Source organism: Microcaecilia unicolor, chromosome 11, assembly GCF_901765095.1.
Source record: "Microcaecilia unicolor chromosome 11, aMicUni1.1, whole genome shotgun sequence".
Classification (NCBI taxonomy): domain Eukaryota; kingdom Metazoa; phylum Chordata; class Amphibia; order Gymnophiona; family Siphonopidae; genus Microcaecilia; species Microcaecilia unicolor.
Genome location: NC_044041.1, coordinates 107393979 through 107412369, shown reverse-complemented (window position 1 = coordinate 107412369; position 18391 = coordinate 107393979). Strand labels below are relative to the sequence as shown.

Genomic DNA, 18391 nt, shown 5'->3' with positions numbered 1-18391 from the left:
TTATAGTATTGTTATACATCCTAAAACAGAGAAAGTGACCGATAGGGAAGCTAAATTAAAAGAAAAGTCAAAATGACAGGAAGAATAGGGGAAACGGTTATTTGTAGTTCTCCTAAATCTAGTGTGCTGTGCACTGGTGCAAATATGGTATTTTTTGAAATGGCTGTGAGTTGTGGTGTACTAGGGGGCGGAGCTGGGGCGTGTACTAAAACTCCCTCTAAAAAATGTGGACTCTCCCCGCTTTGGCAGCTGAGTGCTTAGAGTGTAAATTACTTAAGTCTCCCTTTTGAAACTGTGTAAATTAGCAGCTCTAATTGTTTTATTTTAATGTTACTACTATTGTTTCCTTTTCATTTAATTCAACCACGAGATAGATAGATATAATTACCTTTTGACAATCCAATTGCAAATGGACAGGCAACAAAATTGATACGATAGGGCTGAATTCAAGTCTAGGGAGGGCAGTAGTCCTGAAGCGTCACTACATTCCCCGTGAGCCCTTGCAAGAAAGCACGATCCTCAGTCCGAAGCAGGCAGGAACCTTCGCCCCATGCTCAGTCAGGACTACTTTTCCCGTGCTGCCGCGGGGGAGGCTGGGCGAGAGGGTGCGCCCAGAGGGCTGTGCTGTCCCGTGGTGCTGTGCGGTTGTGGCGCGCGCGGAGCTACTGGGCGCTCGGCCATCTTGTCCCTTGCTATTAACCGTGCTGCAGCCCGGTGAAAAGTTACGAGTCAGGTTCAAGCACCTCCGCGGGTCCCAGTGTCCACCTCTGCCAGAGCGAGGAAGATGGCCACCAGCACTCCCACTCCTGGCCGCCCGTCCCGCGCCTCCGCTGGGACTCCTCTCTCCCGACCCACCCGCATCTCCCGCCTGCAGGAGAAGGAGGAGCTGCGGCACCTCAACGACCGCCTCGCCGTCTACATCGACCGCGTGCGAGCTCTAGAGCTTGAAAATGACCGGCTGATGGTGAAGGTGTCCGAAAAGGAGGATGACCACGCGCGAGGTGAGTGGGATAGAGGGGTGTGGTATGTCCGCTTATAACACTGATTTATGAGATGAATTGGCGCTGCCTTATGAGTGTCGCCCATATAATGCTGCCTTATGATGAGGGTGGACGCTATCACCTAGTAACGCTGGTTGAGGGTGAATGTTGTCACCTGTATCTTGCCTTGATGAACGCTGTCACCTATAGTTCCGCCCTAATCCTACCCCTTAAATGTCCATGTGTGAGGCTTGACTCCTGAAGCTCAAGAACAGAGATCTTGGGAGACAGTTATCGCGCCAGAGACAGAACAAAGAGACCAGTGACAGGAGAGAGGCGGGAGAAACGACCCCGGAAAGCTGTCAGCGCAATAGTTAAGATATAAATGGGTAAACTGGCTAGACCAATTGTTCCTTAATTCTGCCACCATAGTAATGTAGAAAATGTCGGCAGAAAAATACCAAATTGGGTATTCTGTGTGCCTTTATGCATTCGATGTTGCCTGTAATGTGGGCTTTAAAGCTATTTTATTCTAGGGATGGCCGTCTTTTGCAACAAAATGCCGTTCTCTGATAATAGTGTACGCACTTATTTAAGAGGTCACTGTGTAAAAAGAGCATACTTGCCCCTCTTTACACAAACCTCATAATTCTATGATCTTAGTGCCTAAATGTAAGATTATAGAGTACTAGTGCTTATGCTTGTGAAGGAAATATTTATACATGTAAGTGATAGGTGTAAGTGATGAGTGTGCAAGTCATATATTGCATAAACACAAGGAAGCCTGAGTAGGGGAAGGTGCATGGGCATGTCAAATATTTACACACAAGACATAGAATTCTTACATTTATGTGCTACATTTAGGAACATGCATTTATGCATGGTGTTGACATGGCACAAGTGGGTGAGCCTAAATGTTAGTGTGTAAATGCTGACTTACACTAATATTCCATTATATAATTCTCATTCAGCACACTGCATTTTGGTGCCCAAAATTTGGCACACTTTATATAATTGACTTCAAAGTATGACCATCCTTGGCAAAATGTGTGCACACTCTTGACAACTTTCATTGTGGAATTAAAAAAAAAAAAAAACTGGAAAAGTTTGGCTGCCCATCCCTATTCTGTACCCTGTGGCAAAAGTAGTTTTGATACTGTCACTCTGGCATCTAGCAAAGTGCTAGCATTACATCCATAAGTACATAACTGTTGCTATACTGACACAGATTGAAGGTCCGTCAAGCCCAGCATCCTGTTCCAGCAGTGGCCAGTCCAGGTTACAAGTACCTGGCAAGATCCAAAACAGTACAATACATTTTATGCTGCTTATCCTAGAAAATAAGCAGTGAATTACCCCAAGGCCATCTTAATTATGGCTTAAGGACTTTCCTTTAGGAAGCTATCCAACCCTTTTTAAAACCCCGCTAGGCTAATTGCGTTTACCACATTTTCTGGCAACGAATTCCAGAGTTTTAATTATATGTTGAATGAAGAAATATTTCTCTGATTTGTTTTAAATTTACTACTTTGTAACTTCATTACGTGCCCCTAGTCATAGTATTTTTGCAAAGAGTAAATAAGCGATTCCACTCTACCCGTTACAATCCACACTCATTTATAGACCTCTATCATATCTCCCCTCAGCCATCTTTTCTCCAAACTGAAGAGCCCTAAGCCGCTTTAGTCTTTTTTTCATAGGGGAGTCGTCCCATCCTCTTTACCATTTTCGTCGCCCTTCTCTGTACCTTTCTAATTCCACTATACCTTTTTGAGATGCGGTAACCAGAATGGCACACAGTATTTGAGGAGTGTTCGCACCATGGAGCGCTACAAAGGGGAAAGGGAAATAGGACTTGATAGACCCGCCTTTCTGTGGTATTTTGCAACTACATTCAAAGCGGTTTACATATACAGGTACTTATTTTGTACCCAGGGCAATGGAGGGTTAAGTGACTTGCCCACAGTCACAAGGAGCTGCAGTGGGAATCGAATCCAGTTCCACAGGATCAAAGTCTACTGCACTAACCACTAGGCTACTCCTACATTATAGGCATTATAACATCCTCATTTTTTGTTTTCCATTCCTTTCCTAATAATACCTAACATTCTATTTGCTTTCTTAGCCGCTGCCATACAACTGAGCAGAGGGTTTCAACGTATCATCAACTATGACGCCTAGATCCTTTTCCTAGTCGGTGACTCGTAATGTGGAACCTTGCATTACGTAACTATTGTTTGGGTTCCTCTTTCCCACATGCATCACTTTGCACTTGCTCACATTAAACGTCAACTGCCATTTGCATTCCCAGTCTTGTAAAGTCCTCTTGTAATTTTTCACAATCCTCTTGCGATTTTAACAACTTTGAATAACTTTGTGGCATTATAAAAATTAATTACCTCAGAACTTACTCCCATCATTAGATTATTTATAAATATGTTAAAAAGTAACAGTCCCAGCAACAGCCCCCTGAGGAACCCCACTATCTACCCTTCTCCATTGAGAATACTGACCATTTAACCCTACACTCAGTTTTCTTTAACCAGTTTATTTAATCCACAATAGGACACTACCTCCTATCCCATGACTTTCCAATTTCTTCTGGAGTCCCTTTCTGAGGGTACTTGTCAAATACCTTTTGAAAATCAGATACATAATATCAACCTGTTCCCTTTATCCACATGTTTGTTCACCCCTTTAAAGAAATGTAATAAATTGATGAGGCAAGATTTCCCTTCACTAAATCCATGTTGGCTTTGTCTCATTAATCCTGCTTTTGAATATGCTCTGTAATTTTGTTCTTTATAATAGTCTCTACCATTTTGCCCGGCACCAACTTCAGACTCACCGGTCTATATTGCATGGATCTCCTCTGGAACTTTTGTTTAAAAAATCAGCGTTACATTATCCACCCTCCAATCTTCCATTACCATGTTTGATTTTAAAGGTAAATTACATATTTACTAACAATAGGTTCTGCAAGTTCATTTTAGTACTATGAGATGTATACCATCTGGTCCAGATGATTTGCTACTCTCAATTTGTCAAATTGCGCCATTACATCTTCCAGGTTTATAAAGATTTCATTCAGTTTCTGTGACTCATCAGCTTTGAATATCTTTTTTGGCACCGGTATCTCTCCCAATTTTCCTGTGGATTTTGAACCCTGTTCTAACCAGATAATCTAATTAAATATTTCTTTATGAAAAGGGTGGCAGATCCATGAAACAGCCTTCTAGCAGAGGTGGTGGAAACAAGAACATTTAAGAAAGCATGAGACAAGCCTGCATGATAGGAAAGCATTGTAAAGCTCAGTAGTTACATAGTAACATAGTAGATGACGGCAGAAAAAGACCTGCACGGTCCATCCAGTCTGCCCAACAAGATAACTCATATTTGCTGCTTTTGTGTATACCCTACTTTGATTTGTACCTGTGATCTTCAGGGCACAGACCGTATAAGGTCTGCCCAGCACTATCCCCGCCTCCCAACCACCCGCCCCTCCTCCCAACCACCGGCTCCGGCACAGACCGCACAAGTCTGCCCAGCACCATCCCCACCTCCCAACCACCAGCCCCGCCTCCCAACCCCGGCTCCGGCACAGACTGTACAAGTCTGTCCAGCACTATCCCTGCCTCCCAACCACCAGCCCCGCCTCCCGATCCTGACTAAGCTCCTGAGGATCCATTCCTTCGGCACAGGATTCCTTTATGCTTATCCCACGCATGTTTGAATTCCGTTACCGTTTTCATTTCCACCACCTCCCGCGGGAGGGCATTCCAAGCATCCCGACTCTCTCCGTGAAAAAATACTTCCTGACATTTTTCTTGAGTCTGTCCCCCTTCAATCTCATTTCATGTCCTCTCGTTCTACCACCTTCCCATCTCCGGAAAAGGTTCGTTTGCGGATTAATACCTTTCAAATATTTGAACGTCTGTATCATATCACCCCTGTTTCTCCTTTCCTCCAAGTATACATGTTTAGTTCAGCAAGTCTCTCCTCATACGTATTGTAACGCAAATCCCATACCATTCTCGTAGCTTTCCTTTGCACCGCTTCAATTCTTTTTACATCCTTAACAAGATACGGCCTCCAAAACTGAACACAATACTCCAGGTGGGGCCTCACCAACGACTTATACAGGGCATCAACACCCCCTTTCTTCTGCTGGTCACACCTCTCTCTATACAGCCTAGTAACATTCTAGCTACGGCCACCGCCTTGTCACACTGTTTCGTCGCCTTCAAATCCTCAGATACTATCACCCCAAGATCCATTTCTCCGTTCGTACCTATCAGACTCTCCCCGCCTAACACATACGTCTCCCGTGGATTTTCTATTCCCTAAGTGCATCACTTTGCATTCTTTGCATTGAATTTTAATTGCCAAACCTTAGACCAATTCTTCTAGCTTCCTCAGATCTTTTTTCATGTTTTCCAATCCCTCCGTGGTGTCCACTCTGTTACAGATCTTAGTATCATCCGCAAATAGGCAAACTTTACCTTCTAACCCTTCGGCAATGTCACTCACAAATATATTGAACAGAATCGGCCCAGCACTGATCCCTGAGGCACTCCACTACTCCCTTTCCTTCCTCTGAGCGAATTCCATTCACCACCACCCTCTGGCGTCTGTCCGTCAACCAGTTCCTAATCCAGTTCACCACTTCAGGTCCTATCTTCAGCCCATTTAGTTTATTTAAGAGCCTCCTGTGGGGAACCGTGTCAAAAGCTTTGCTGAAATCTAAGTAGATTACGTCCATAGCTCGTCCCTGATTCAATTCTCCTGTCACCCAATCAAAGAACTCAATGAGATTCGTTTGGCACGATTTCCCTTTGGTAAAGCCATGTTGTCTCGGATCTTGCAACTTATTGGCTCAGAAAATTCACTATCCTTTCCTTCAGCATCGCTTCCATTACTTTTCCAATAACTGAAGTGAGGCTTACCGGCCTGTAGTTTCCAGCTTCTTCCCTATCACCACTTTTGTGAAGAGGGACCACCTCCGCCGTTCTCCAATCCCTCGGAACCTTTCCCGCTCTGCGAGGATATATTAAACAAATCTTTAAGAGGACCCGCAAAACCTCTCTGAGCTCCCTCAATATCCTGGGGTGGATCCCGTCCGGTCCCATGGCTTTGTCCACCTTTAGCTTTTTCAAGTTGTTGATACACATTTTCTTCCGTGAACGGTGCTGTATCCACTTCATTCTCAATTGTATTATTCCAGTCCAATCGCGGTCCTTCTCCAGGATTTTCTTCTGTGAAAACAGAACAAAAGTATCTATTAGCAAATTTGCTTTTTCTTCATCATTTTCCACATAGCGGTTCGCAGTATCTTTTAGTCTCACAATTCCCTTTTTAGTCATTCTCCTTTCACTAATATACCTGAAGAAATTTTTGTCATCCCTCCTTACATTTCTAGCCATTTGTTCTTCCGCTTGCGCTTTTACCAGTCGTATCTCTCTCTTGGCTTCTTTCATTTTCATCCGGTAATCCTCCATGTGTTCCTTTTCTTGAGTTTTTCTGTATTTCTGGAATGCCAACTCTTTAGCCTTTATTTTCTCAACCACTTGCTTGGAGAACCATATTGGTTTCCTTTTTCTCTTGCTTTTATTTACTTTCCTTACATAAAGGTTTGTGGCCCTATTAATAGCTTCTTTCAACCTGGACCACTGTCCTTCCACTTCTCGTATTTCCTCCCAGCCCATCATCTCCTTCCTCAGGTATTCCCCCATTTTACTAAAATCAGCACGCTTGAAATCCAGGACTTTGAGTTTTGAGTGGCCGCTCTCCACTTTAGCTGTCATATCAAACCAAACCGTTTGATGGTCCACTGTTGCCCAGGTGGGCACCCACTCGGATATTTGACACGCTATCCCCATTTGTGAGCACTAGATCCAGTGTCGCTCCCTCCCTCGTGGGTTCCATCACCATTTGTCTGAGCAAAACACTTTGGAAAGCATCCACGATCCTTCTACTTCTTTCCGATTCCGCAGAGGGAACCTTCCAATCTACATCCGGCAGATTGAAATCTCCCAGCAACAGCACCTCTCTCTTGCTTCCCAACTTTTGAATATCCGCGATCAGGTCTTTATCTAATTCCTCCAATTGTGTTGGAGGTCTGTAGACAACACCCACGTGGACAGAGGTTCTATCATCTCTTTTTAAGGTGATCCATATCGCTTCTTCCTTTCCCCAGGTTCCTGTCATTTCAGTCGCAGTGATATCATTCTTCACATACAGAGCTACTCCGCCACCTTTACGACCCTCTCTATCCTTCCTAAATAGATTATAGCCTGGTATGTTTGCATCCCATGAATGGGAACCATTTAGCCACGTCTCTGTGATTGCAACAACATCTAAGTCTGCCTCCAGCATCAGGGCCTGAAGGTCATGAACTTTATTGCTTAGACTGTGGGCATTTGTGGTCATCGCTTTCCATTTATATTTCCTGGTATTCGTTTCAACAATAGTGATTTGGGGGTTTCTTTTCTCTTTGGGTACCTAGTTGGTGAAGATGGGCAGCCAGTATAGGCTGTATGATCTTTATCTGCCCTCATTTTTGTCTGTAAAAGAGCTCCAGGGTCTAGTGGATTATTAGCTGACTTTATCAATATTGCACTGTTCTGCCACTTTGTAGGATTTTCTTGACCCTGCTGGGTTAGTGCATGCTCAAATTAAAATGTTACCATCTGTTCCCATTGAATACCCCACCTTAGTATTGAATTGCTTTCTGTCTCTTTGAGAGCCCTTTGCATGCTAGAATGCAAATTGTGAACTATAACAAGGTTACTACTACTTATTTCTATATTATGTTAGTATTTACTGTAGCATTTGTTTTGAAGGAGCATTTATGTTGCCACTTTGATTCAGCAGTGTATCTGACAGATTATTACACAAGGTAATAAGCAAAGTTCTCTCATAGTGGAGTGGAGGAGTGGCCTAATGGTTAGTGTGGCAAAATTTTCCAGCATATGAACTATAAGAATATTTCATTAAGTGTATTTCTCTAATTTGGTCAGCATGTGGTGCATGTTTTATATTTAAAGCTGTTATACAGAAATGACTGCTCCTTCTTAGTTTAACACAGAGAAGAAATAACCTACAGTGATGTGGCCAGCTACTCTTAAAAAATGTAGTTGTGGGCTGTGATTGGCCCAGGAGCCCAAATTCAGTCTGGAAATACTGGATTTTTCTCCAGTCTCAGTTTGGAGGTAGAGAGAGAAACCTTTTTACTGTGACCCTGTGAGCAGTTATATTCTGTAACCTGTGAGCAACTCTATATTACAGAAATATAGCTGTGAGCAGCTATATTTTTGTAATTCCCAGGCACTATCCAGGTAGTGATAAAATGTTTACATAGTTTTATAATTGATCCTTATTCAGTTACCTTTTATTTGTTTTCCATCCTTTTTTATAGTTCACTCATCAATGATTTTTATGACAATAAATATTTTAGTTTATTGCCTCTGTTTGTCTGGACTGACTAAGAATCTTGCTGGTTTGTGTGTTGGGTCTGTGAGAGCTTTCTAGTAACTGGGACAACTGTGAGTGTGGCCCCAGTAACCTAGAAATAACTGGGGATAATTTGAATGCCGGAGACTCACCCAGAGGCGGTTGTGACCCAGTCAGTGGGAGGAGGGTGCTAGTGTAGATCACATGCCCATGTGCAGACAGACCTGAGCTTTGCTGGGAATAGACCCTCTTAAGTGGCTGCAGGGTTAGCCCCAGGCGGGTGTAGGTGTTTCGTGACAGTGTAGTGGGTTGCGGACCTGGGGAACTGAGTTGGATTTTTGTTGCTTACCTGACGGTCGGCAGTGGATTGAGATCCTGGGGAACCAGGTTTAATGCCCTCAGCAGCTCCATATGACCCTAGGCAAGTCACTTAGCTCTCCATTGCCCCAGGTATGACATATGATTGTTATTTATTTATTTGTTACATTTGTATCCCACATTTTCCCACCTATTTGTAGGCTCAATGTGGCTGAAACAAATACAAAGTGATGTTATGGTAAGATAAAGTTCATGTAGCACAGCCACATTAGGGAATTGTACCATGGAAGAGTTGTGTTATGTCCATTACGTACTTTAGTTTTGTTGTGTTGCAGAGATCAGGCATTTACCTTGGATTGGTAGGGTATGCCTTTTTAAACAGGTTAGTTTTTAGTTTTTTTTCCAGAAGTTTAGGTGGTCGTACGTAGTTTTCAAGGCTTTTGGTAATGCGTTCCACAGTTGTGAGCTCATTAAGGACAATACAGAGTACCGGTAATTGAAATTGTAAACCGTATAGTCTCCTCAAGTGATGGGGGAAGAAATAAGATAGCTGTGGAGACCAGCAGTACCAGATGTGGGAAAATACCTCTTAATTTATCATTTTCTATGTGAAAGATGTGCAACCCAACACCACCTCCCTTCCAGCCTCATAAGGATTGTATATGTACCGGTATTTTTTGGACTATAAGACGCACTTTTTTCCCCCAAAATTTGGGAGGAAAATGGGGGGTGCGTCTTATAGTCCGAAGGTAGAGATTTCCCTCCCTCCGAGTTCGGGATCGCCCTCCCCCCGGCCCTGTCACCACTTCTTCTCCCGTCACGCGATCTTCCCTGGTGGTCTAGTGACGTCGTGGCAGGAAAGAGCCCCCTCTTTCCTGCCCAGCGCGCTGCTCTCCGTCCTGTATGCAGCCTGACGGTCTCGGCGAGATTCAAAATGGCCGCCGAGACTTCAATTCTTTCCTGCTCTTTCCTGCCACGACGTCACTAGACCACCAGGGAAGATCGCGTGACGTGAGTAGGGAGAAGTGGTGACAGGGCCGGGGGGGAGGGCGATCCCGAACTTGGAGGGAGGGATTCAGACAAGACGCACCCGAGCACCTAGGTTTTAGAAGAGGTTTCCTATTTCCCTCCTCTAAAACCTAGGTGCGTCTTATGGTCCGGTGCGTCTTATAGTCCGAAAAATACGGTATATTCTCCTCACCCCATACCAACTTTTACTTATTTGGAGGAAGAAAAACATACCTTTGTCATTTTAGCATGCATTTTCCCACTTTATAGTTCATGGATTTTTTAGACTCAATGTTCAAAGCTACTGCTAAACCTATAATCCTTTTTGCTGTAGATTTTCAGCTGCACTATATGGGTAGTGCCAGAGTGAAATGAGAGCATTTCACCTTACTGGATAGTAGCAATATTCAGCTACTGTCTGTATAGTTAGATTTAGGGAAGCAAAAAGGCTGTCCTAAATTAAACTGCTCATCTTATCCATGTAAATTTGTAGTCCATTACCATTCGGTTAAATATGTTCTCTTTGAGCCCTCACATCTTACCGATTTTTTTTTAAGTACCCAGAAGATCTGGGGGAGGGGGCAAGTTAATATTAATATTGCTCTGAAAATGTGAAAAAAAGGCACTTTGTAATCACACACTTATAATATTACCTATATAATAATTCCACTTATATAATCTTGGATTCTAAATTGTGAACTTGAGTGTAACTATTTGATAATTTCCTTTAATATATAATTACATTGTGTAGTGAATAGTTTATTTTTCTGTACAAGTTTTACTTGATTGTAAGAATTGGAGATAAAATAATAAAATAAGCTGCTCATCCATATGGATAGTGGCTGATTTGTATGGAGTAAATATTGGGCTGTTTCAACTCTGCTTACAGGCAGAAATCGGAACACTAGCTGTGGAAAAGAACATAGTTCTAGTAGTCCTGCTGGTCTTGGAGAGAATCGGGTTATGGTACAGTTTGTCCTAAATATCCATAAAAAGATAACACACTTGAAGCCATTAGCTATGTGGTCCTGAAAGCTCAGTGTGTACCAAGGCCCATTTTGTAATTCATTCTGTGATACCTGGAATTAGGGATGAAAAAATATTTAGAGAACTTGACTACAAGCCAAAACTTAGCAGCGAGGGAAATGTTTTTCTTTTTTATCATTTCTTTTCTTTTTACTTGTTTTGCTCATTTTTGTTTTTATTTTCTTTCTCCTTCCTGTTACTAGTATCTTCCCCTTCCTCTCCTTCCTGCTTGCCTTCCTTCCTTCCTCCTTCAACCTTTCTTTTTTTGTATGGTCTCAAGGTTCAGATGTGGAATTTTAGGATTTTCTTCTCTAAAAAATGTTCCCACTTAGAGAGTAAAGCGTTTTTTCTTAGCATCACCTTCACTGTTCTGAACCAATGGGGTTATCCCTTCCTACCAGCAGGTGGAGGTAGAGAAAAACTGAATTCTGCCAGTGACATCACCCGGATAAGCAGAAGTGCTCCCTGGAACAATCCAGTATTATTCTCTACCTTCAGCAGGTGGTAGGTTATTTACAGTGCTCCTGTCCCTGGCCTAGCTCCCTGCTCTGCTGGCTGCGGGCCGCAGAGTGTGTTCGAGCCTAATGGCTGCTCCCAGATCAGTCTTGGGACCATATTTGGTTGAGCTGGCTCCATAGCCCTGTCATACTTCTTAGTGCCACTGTGTGAGGCTTTGTCACAGTCCTGCGGGGCCTTGCCTGAGGGGTGCGTCTCCCCCTGCAGCTTCTAGGCTATCCAAAAGTGCTCGCTTTGGCAGCCTTATATACCCACCAAAAAAAAAATCAATTGGCCTGGCTAGCTTCATGCCCTAGGCATACCCAGAGTCAGGGACTGCATGGATGCTGGAGCCCCAAGGGCAAAGTAGGCTGGGGCAGTCAAGTAGGCCAGCGTGCATCTTCCATGGGGTAGGGCCTGCTGGCAGCATATGCTACGTGGCCTTCAGAGACCGGAGCTGAGCAGGTGTAAGTCTATTCCTTAGCGCCCCTCTGGACCGGCCCAGAATGTGACGGATGGGTTGTGCACGCCTTCTAGCAGGTGGAGACTGTGACTCTACTGAGAGCCAATAAGGAACCCCTGCAGCTAGAGCCAGATCCAGTATTCTCAGTCTCCAGCAGGTGGATCGTGGTGAGCCCTTCAGTCTTCATTCTCTTTTTCATATTTTTTTTTCTTATTTTCTAGTTTAGTAGAGTTTTGTGCTTTGCAGGTTAGTGCCCTATTCAGGCCTGTGGTTAAAGGCTGAGGCCCGTGGGAGTCAGCCTTGGGGATGCCAACTTGGAAGGCCGGGTCCACTCCCCCCTTATCCTCCCTGATACTGTGAGTGCCACAGTCTTTTCAGGGATGAGCTGGTTTAGGCAGGGAGAGGCAGCCACAAAATAAATGACATTTTTTTTTTATTTCCTCGATCAGCTGTTCTCTGGGCAGACCAGCAAAGCAGCTCCATTTCTTTTTCATTAGCGGCTAGCCTCCTTCTCTCTTAAACTCGGGCATTTTAGTGCAGAGGACAGTGCAAAAAAGAAATAAATAACGTATTTAAGACGCGCCGGTGTTCTATCGCTTGTTATGGCCGAGAAGCTCTGCTGCTGCGTTGTCAGTGGCAGGGTCTGAGTTCCAGTGGTTGCTGTAAATACAGCACCGCTGTGGAGATCTTGCCCGAATCAGTGGCAGTTCCGGCTTCGGGGAGCTCGGAGGCGGCTGGGGCCGGTTTTGGCAGGAAGCGCTGCCATTTTGTCATCCCTGCCTGCTTCTTCTACTCAGTCAGCTCCTGTGCCTGTTTTTTTCGGAGTTCCAGCTCTCAGGGAGTCTTGTCGGTTTTGCCTGCAGGTTCAGAAGGTGGTTTTCCTCCTGAATTTGTTCTGCAGATGTACAAGGCTTTTTTGCTTCAAAAAAAATAATCCTCCTTCCACAGATGCCTCTGTAAGCAAGCATGATGAGAGTCAGTTGGTGGCTACAAAGCATCCTAACCAGTCCTGGGATCTGGAGGAGGAATTAGGTTCTGATCCAGACCAGGACATGCCCTCTTTGAAGGACCCTAGAGTTTTTTGGTGATAGGCAGGTTAATGAGGGCTATGATCAGTTGGATTCTGGTGCTGAGGTCCATTTTCCAGGAGAGGACCCTTCGGTGGTGAGAATATTTCATAAAGATGATTTACAAGAACTGATTTCTTTAGTTTCATCTATGTTTCGCTTTGAACATCCGGGCTCTCCTCGGCTGTTGAGGGAAGGAATGTTGACCTCCTGGTGAAAGGTATTTGGAGACCTGAGAAAACCTTTCGTTCGCACCAAGATATCAGGGACATTATTCAGGCACAGTGGGATGTCCCGGATTCCGCTTTTCGTTCTGCTATGTCTATGATTTGTCTGTATCTGGTACCGGACTCGGATAAGGATTTTCTGAAGCCTCTGGTGGTAGATGAGGTGGTTTCCAAATGGAATACAGTTCCCGTAGATGGTGGTATAGCCCTTAAAGATGTGGAGGACCAGCATATAGAGTCCTTGATAAGAAGTAATTTTGATGTCTCAGCACTGGCAGTCCAAGCGGCTATTTACTGTTCCTTGGTAGCTAGAACGTGTTTTTGCTGGTCTGAAAAGATCCTGGATAGATCTACGTATGTTTTGTTAGTTATAGATGCCGAGATAGCTTTGTTGGTTATAGATGCCGAGATAGCTAAGTTCTAACTTGGCTACCTTGGCATCTATAGCCAACAAATGGGGGCAGCCTTTTTAGCGGATGCTTTTATATGATTTGCTTTGGGCCTCGTCTGTGGCTTTGAGTGTAGTGGCCAGGTGGTCGCTTTGGTTGCGGGGCTGGTCAGCCGATGCAGCCTCTAAGTCTAAACTCAGTAGGTTTCCTTTTAAGGGATCTCTTTTGTTTGTCGAGGAGTTGGATAAGTTGGTCCGTAGTTTGGGAGGTACCAAGGTTCCTCGGTTGCCTGAGGATCGGCCTAGAGTGTCTGGTCGTGGTGGCTTCTTCAGCCATAGCCAGGGTCAAGATTTCAGACATTACAGATTTGGGAGATCAGTTCCGGCGCAACGGTCCTGTTTTTTTTTTTCAGAGGATGCCATTCTTTTGAGGAAATTGGCGAGGGGGTAGAGAAGCAGGCTCCTCTTTCCCAGCTGCCGCTTGTTCTACCCAATGAGGCTTTTCGGGCCCAGCCTCTGGTTCCAATGGGAGCTCGTCTGACACTCTTTTATCAGAGGTGGGCTCAAATTACCTCAGATCAGTGGGTTCTGGAGGTTGTTTGAGTCAGGTATGCCTTAGAGTTCGCTTATCCTCTCTGACACTTTCCTAGAGTCTCCCTGCAGTTCTCGCCTCATGAAGGTAGTGGTCTGTCAGACCCTGTAAAGACTGCTCAACCTTCAGGCTATTTGTCCCATTCTCCCCGCAGAGCTCAGGCAGGGTCAGTATTCTATTTACTTCATCGTTCCCAAGAAAGAGGGTACGTTCTGACTGATTCTGGATCTCAAAGCAGTCATTCGTGCTCTGAGTACCCTCCTTTTGTATGGAGACTTTGCGGTCGGTCATTGTAATGGTTCGGCCTGGAGACTTTCTCACAGAAGCCTATTTGCACATTCCTATTTGGGCGGCACATCAGTGTTTCCTGCGCTTTGCAGTGCCTAGCAGGCATCAGTTTTTGGCACTACCTTTCGGTCTGTTGATTTCCCCTTGCACATTTACCAAGGTCATGGTGGTGGTAGCGGAGGCGCTCAGAACAGAAGGGATTCTAGTTCATCCTTATCTGGATGACTGGCTGATCAGAGCAAAGTCATATCAAGAGAGTGTTCAGATGACAGACCATGTAGTAGGCTTTCTACAGTCTCTGGGCTGGGTGGTCAACTCGCAAAAGAGTTACCTACAGCCGCCCCTTTTGTTGGATTATCTGGGGGTGTGGTTTGACACTAGACAGGGTTGAGTTTTTCTTCCCCCGTCTAGGATCCTCAAGTTGCAGTCTCAGGTACGATGGTTGTTGCAATCCTCGTGTCCGTGTGCAAAGGATTACCTTCAACTGCTAGGGTCCATGGCGGCGACGATAGAAGCGGTACCCTGGCGAGGGTGCATATGAGACCTCTTCAGAAGTTGCTGTTTTTGCGCTGGTCGCTGCAAAGGGATCCCCTGCTAAGGAAGTTACCCCTCCCAGCACTGGTCCGAAGGAGTCTCCATTGGTGGCTTTGTGCTTCCAATCTCTCCAAGGGCATGCTTCTGGTTCCCCCACAATGGATAGTGGTTATGACAGATGCCAGTCTCAAGGGATGGGGAGCACACTGTCAGGGTCACTATGCGCAGGGCCACTAGTCAAGGCCAGAAGCGGTGTGTTCTATCAATCTTTTAGAAACCAGATCGATACGGTTGGCCCTTCAGGCCTTTCTCCATCTGTTGTCGGACGAGTCAGTCCAAGTCATGTCGGACAATGCAGTGGTTTACATCAATTGACGGGGGGGGGGGGGGGGACGAGAAGTCATCTGTTGAAATAGGAGATGGAGCAACTGATGTGTGCGGAGTTGCACCTGGTAGCTCTGTCGGTGGCTAATGTATCGGGAGTAGAAAATGTGCAGGCAAATTTTCTCAGTCGAAACATTCTGGATCCCAGGGAGTGGACCCTCAGCGAGATGGAGTTTCAAGCAATGGAAGAGTGCTGGGGGTTTCCAGTGATGGACCTGTTCGCTTCCGCTGTCAATGCAAAACTTCCGCTTTACTTCAGCCGTCGAAGGGATGTCAAAACGCAAGGGGTAGATGCTCTTCTTCAGCTTTGGATGGCATATCTTCTCAACACGTTTCCCTCATGGCACCTGAGAGGGCGGCTTCTGCAGGGGGTCAAGTCCCATGAGGGCCATGTGATAGTCATGACACCAGATTGGCCACGCTGGCCTTGGTACGCCGATCTTCGACGCTCTTCTCAGGTTTCTGGAGACCTAGAGTTGCTAGTGCATAGACCGGTGGTTCATCCAGACCTGGGTCAATTTTGTCTTACAACCTGGCTCTTGAACGGGCACATTTGACGAAGAGAGGTTGTTCAGCAGATGTGGTTGCCACGATGCTTCGGTCAAGGCATCGGTCTATGTCGCTTAGTTATATAATGACTTGGAGGATTTTTGAGGACTGGTGTTTGGAACTTAATATCTCTTCCTTTCATGCTTCAATTCCACAGATTTTGGATTTTTTTTGCAGCGCGGTTTTAACAGTGGTCTGGCTTTGGCATCCCTTAAAGAACAAGTTGCAGTTTTGTCCTGTTTTCGAGGTCGTGTTAAGAAGAAAGTCTTCACAAGTCATCCAGACGTTTCCTGGTTCTTGCACGGAGCGTGCCTCATTAGACTGTTTTTAGTGGCTATCGGTTTGGTTAGAAGGGTTTTGGAATTGCAGGCTCTGTCTTGTAGGTCTCCGTTCTTGGAGTTCGCAAAGGACCGAGTGATCTTGCATCCTGTTCCTTCCTTTCTTCCCAAGGTGTTGTCTCTGTTCTATTTGTCCCAATCAGTGGTGTTACCTGACCTGGGTGATTCTTCGGGGTTGGAGGATTAGAGGCATTTGAAGTATCTGGATGTCAGTCCTGAGGTATTATTTGAAGGCTACGGAGGAATTTCGTGTCAGACCATATGTTTCTTCTGATCAGAGGTTCACTTAAGGGCCTGATGGCTGCTAAGCCTACTTTTTTTGTGGTGGCTGAAGGAACTGATAGCTTCTGCTTATCTTCTTTCTGGAAAGCTCGTTCCCGAGGGGGTTGTGGTCCATTCTACCAGGGGACAGGTATCGTTGTGGGTGGAGCGGCAACTTGATCTTCCTTACATTCCTTTTCTAGACAATACAGGTTGGATGTGCAGTGTTGTAAGGATGCAGTTTTTGGATCCTCTGTTCTTACCGGTTTCTTGGGTCCCTCTCATGAGTATACTGCTTTGTTACTTCCCATCAGTCACATTCTGGGCCGGTCTGGAGGGAAGCTAAGGAAGGAGAAATTTAAACCTTACCTGCTAATTTGCTTTCCTTTAGTCCCTTCGGACCGGCCCAGATCCCTCCCTCAGCTGTTCTGGTCTGTTTTTTTTTTTCTGTGGAAACTTCGGGTTTTGTTGTAAATGGATCTGCGTTGTAGGTTTGTGAGTGTATTTTGCCCCCCCCCCCCCAAAAAAAAAAACAACAACAAAAAAACAACCCACAGAAAGTGTCCTCTTGATTGCCCGTGACTGCTCAGGATCTTTCTTCTGTTTTTTTGCGATAATACTGGATCTGGCTCTAGTTGGCAGGGGTTCTGTTGGCTCTCACTAGAGTCAGAGTTCTCAGTCTCCACCTGCTGGAAGGCGTGCACAACCCATCAGTCACATTCTGGGCCGGTCTGGAGGGACTAAAGGAAAGCAAATTAGCATGTAAGGTCTAATTTCTGCGGCTCAATCCATCTGTCTGTCTTTACGTCAGTTAGCATTTTACATGTGCTGTTCCCCCCCCCCCCCCCCTTTTTTTTTTATTTTAACTCGGATACATTGCTGTCACACTGTTTCTGCTAGGGCAATTTGGCAGAATCCTCTCTGTGTTACTTCTGCCGGAATTCTGCACAAAAAATGTCAAAATTCTGCGCACAAAGTTTGGAAGTTCTGCAACATTCTGCGTACAAAGTTTGCAAATTCTGCAAGTTTTATTTGGCAGAATTTAACCAATATTAAAACCCCCTCTCCCTGTACACAGATACATCATCCATATTTTTCCAAGCACCCATAGCATCCACCTTTTTTACAGCCTCCCTCCCTGCACCCACACATAGCATTCCTTTTTTTTTTTTTTTTTTTTACAACAGCTCCATTTTTTTGGAGCCTCCTCTCGCCCACGGCATTCCCCCATTTTTTTAACAGCCCCTCCCTCCACCCCCCACTCTCACCCGTGAGGTAGGAAGAGTTGCAGCAGGAGAACCTCTTTGGGGCAGGAAAGAACCACACTCTTTCCTGCCCCACTGCTGCCACTCTCATGCTGGTGCCATGCTTTTTCCAAATGGCCACTGAGACTTCAAGCAGTAGTCTCATGAGATTATTGCTTGAAGTCTTGGTGACCATTTTGAAAAAGCATGGCACCAGCGAGAGAACGGGTTTGGGTTGGAGAATGGGGTTCTCTCCTGCCCCCAAAGAAGCCACTAGATCACCAGGTCATTCTGTGCTCAGGTAGGCCGGGCGGGTATGGGGAGAGTACAGATTCTGTGCATAAATGTTGAATTCTACGCTCCACAGGTGCGCAGAATTCCAGCTGGAGTATTCAGTTCACTCAGAGAGAAAAATTTCCTAGTCATATGATGGGCTTTTTCATTCTGTTCACCCTGGGTCCCTCAGCAGGGGGTCCCAGTTAGGCCCCGTTTTTGGGGGGGCTTTAGAGATTGACCCAGCTAGTTAAGTAGGCCCTACTCTTGAGACCTACTCCTAGCCCTGACCCTCATCCTCTTGGTATGGGGCCCCGGTTTGGCGTCTCAGCGCTGTGGACGGATCTGGTCATTTTGGAGTGTGTGTTCTTCAGAGAGGATGGAGGACAACACAGAGGTCCTCGTGGGCTCCAGTTCCGAGGACCCTCCCTGTTGGGAGGCTGTGGAGGAGCAGTCCCATAGGTTCTAACTCCTTTTTCACAAGGTGAAGTCTCGTCTCCTAGA

The 18391-nt window shown here is 45.4% G+C and overlaps 1 protein-coding gene across 2 annotated transcripts in view; it reads left to right on the top strand.

Annotated features, from left to right (window-relative positions):
* Positions 1-430: 430 nt before the first annotated feature.
* The window catches only part of LMNB2 (lamin B2), a 250862-nt gene continuing 232901 nt past the window's right edge, over positions 431-18391 (top strand). Inside the window, exons 1-2 of one of the 2 annotated variants that reach the window (XM_030220310.1) lie at positions 431-1001; positions 1578-1579. In XM_030220310.1, coding sequence (XP_030076170.1) covers positions 785-1001; positions 1578-1579 — 219 coding nt within the window. In that variant the 5' untranslated portion in view covers positions 431-784. The remainder of the gene's footprint in view (positions 1002-1577; positions 1580-18391) is intronic. The other variant, XM_030220309.1, reaches the window with a different exon arrangement.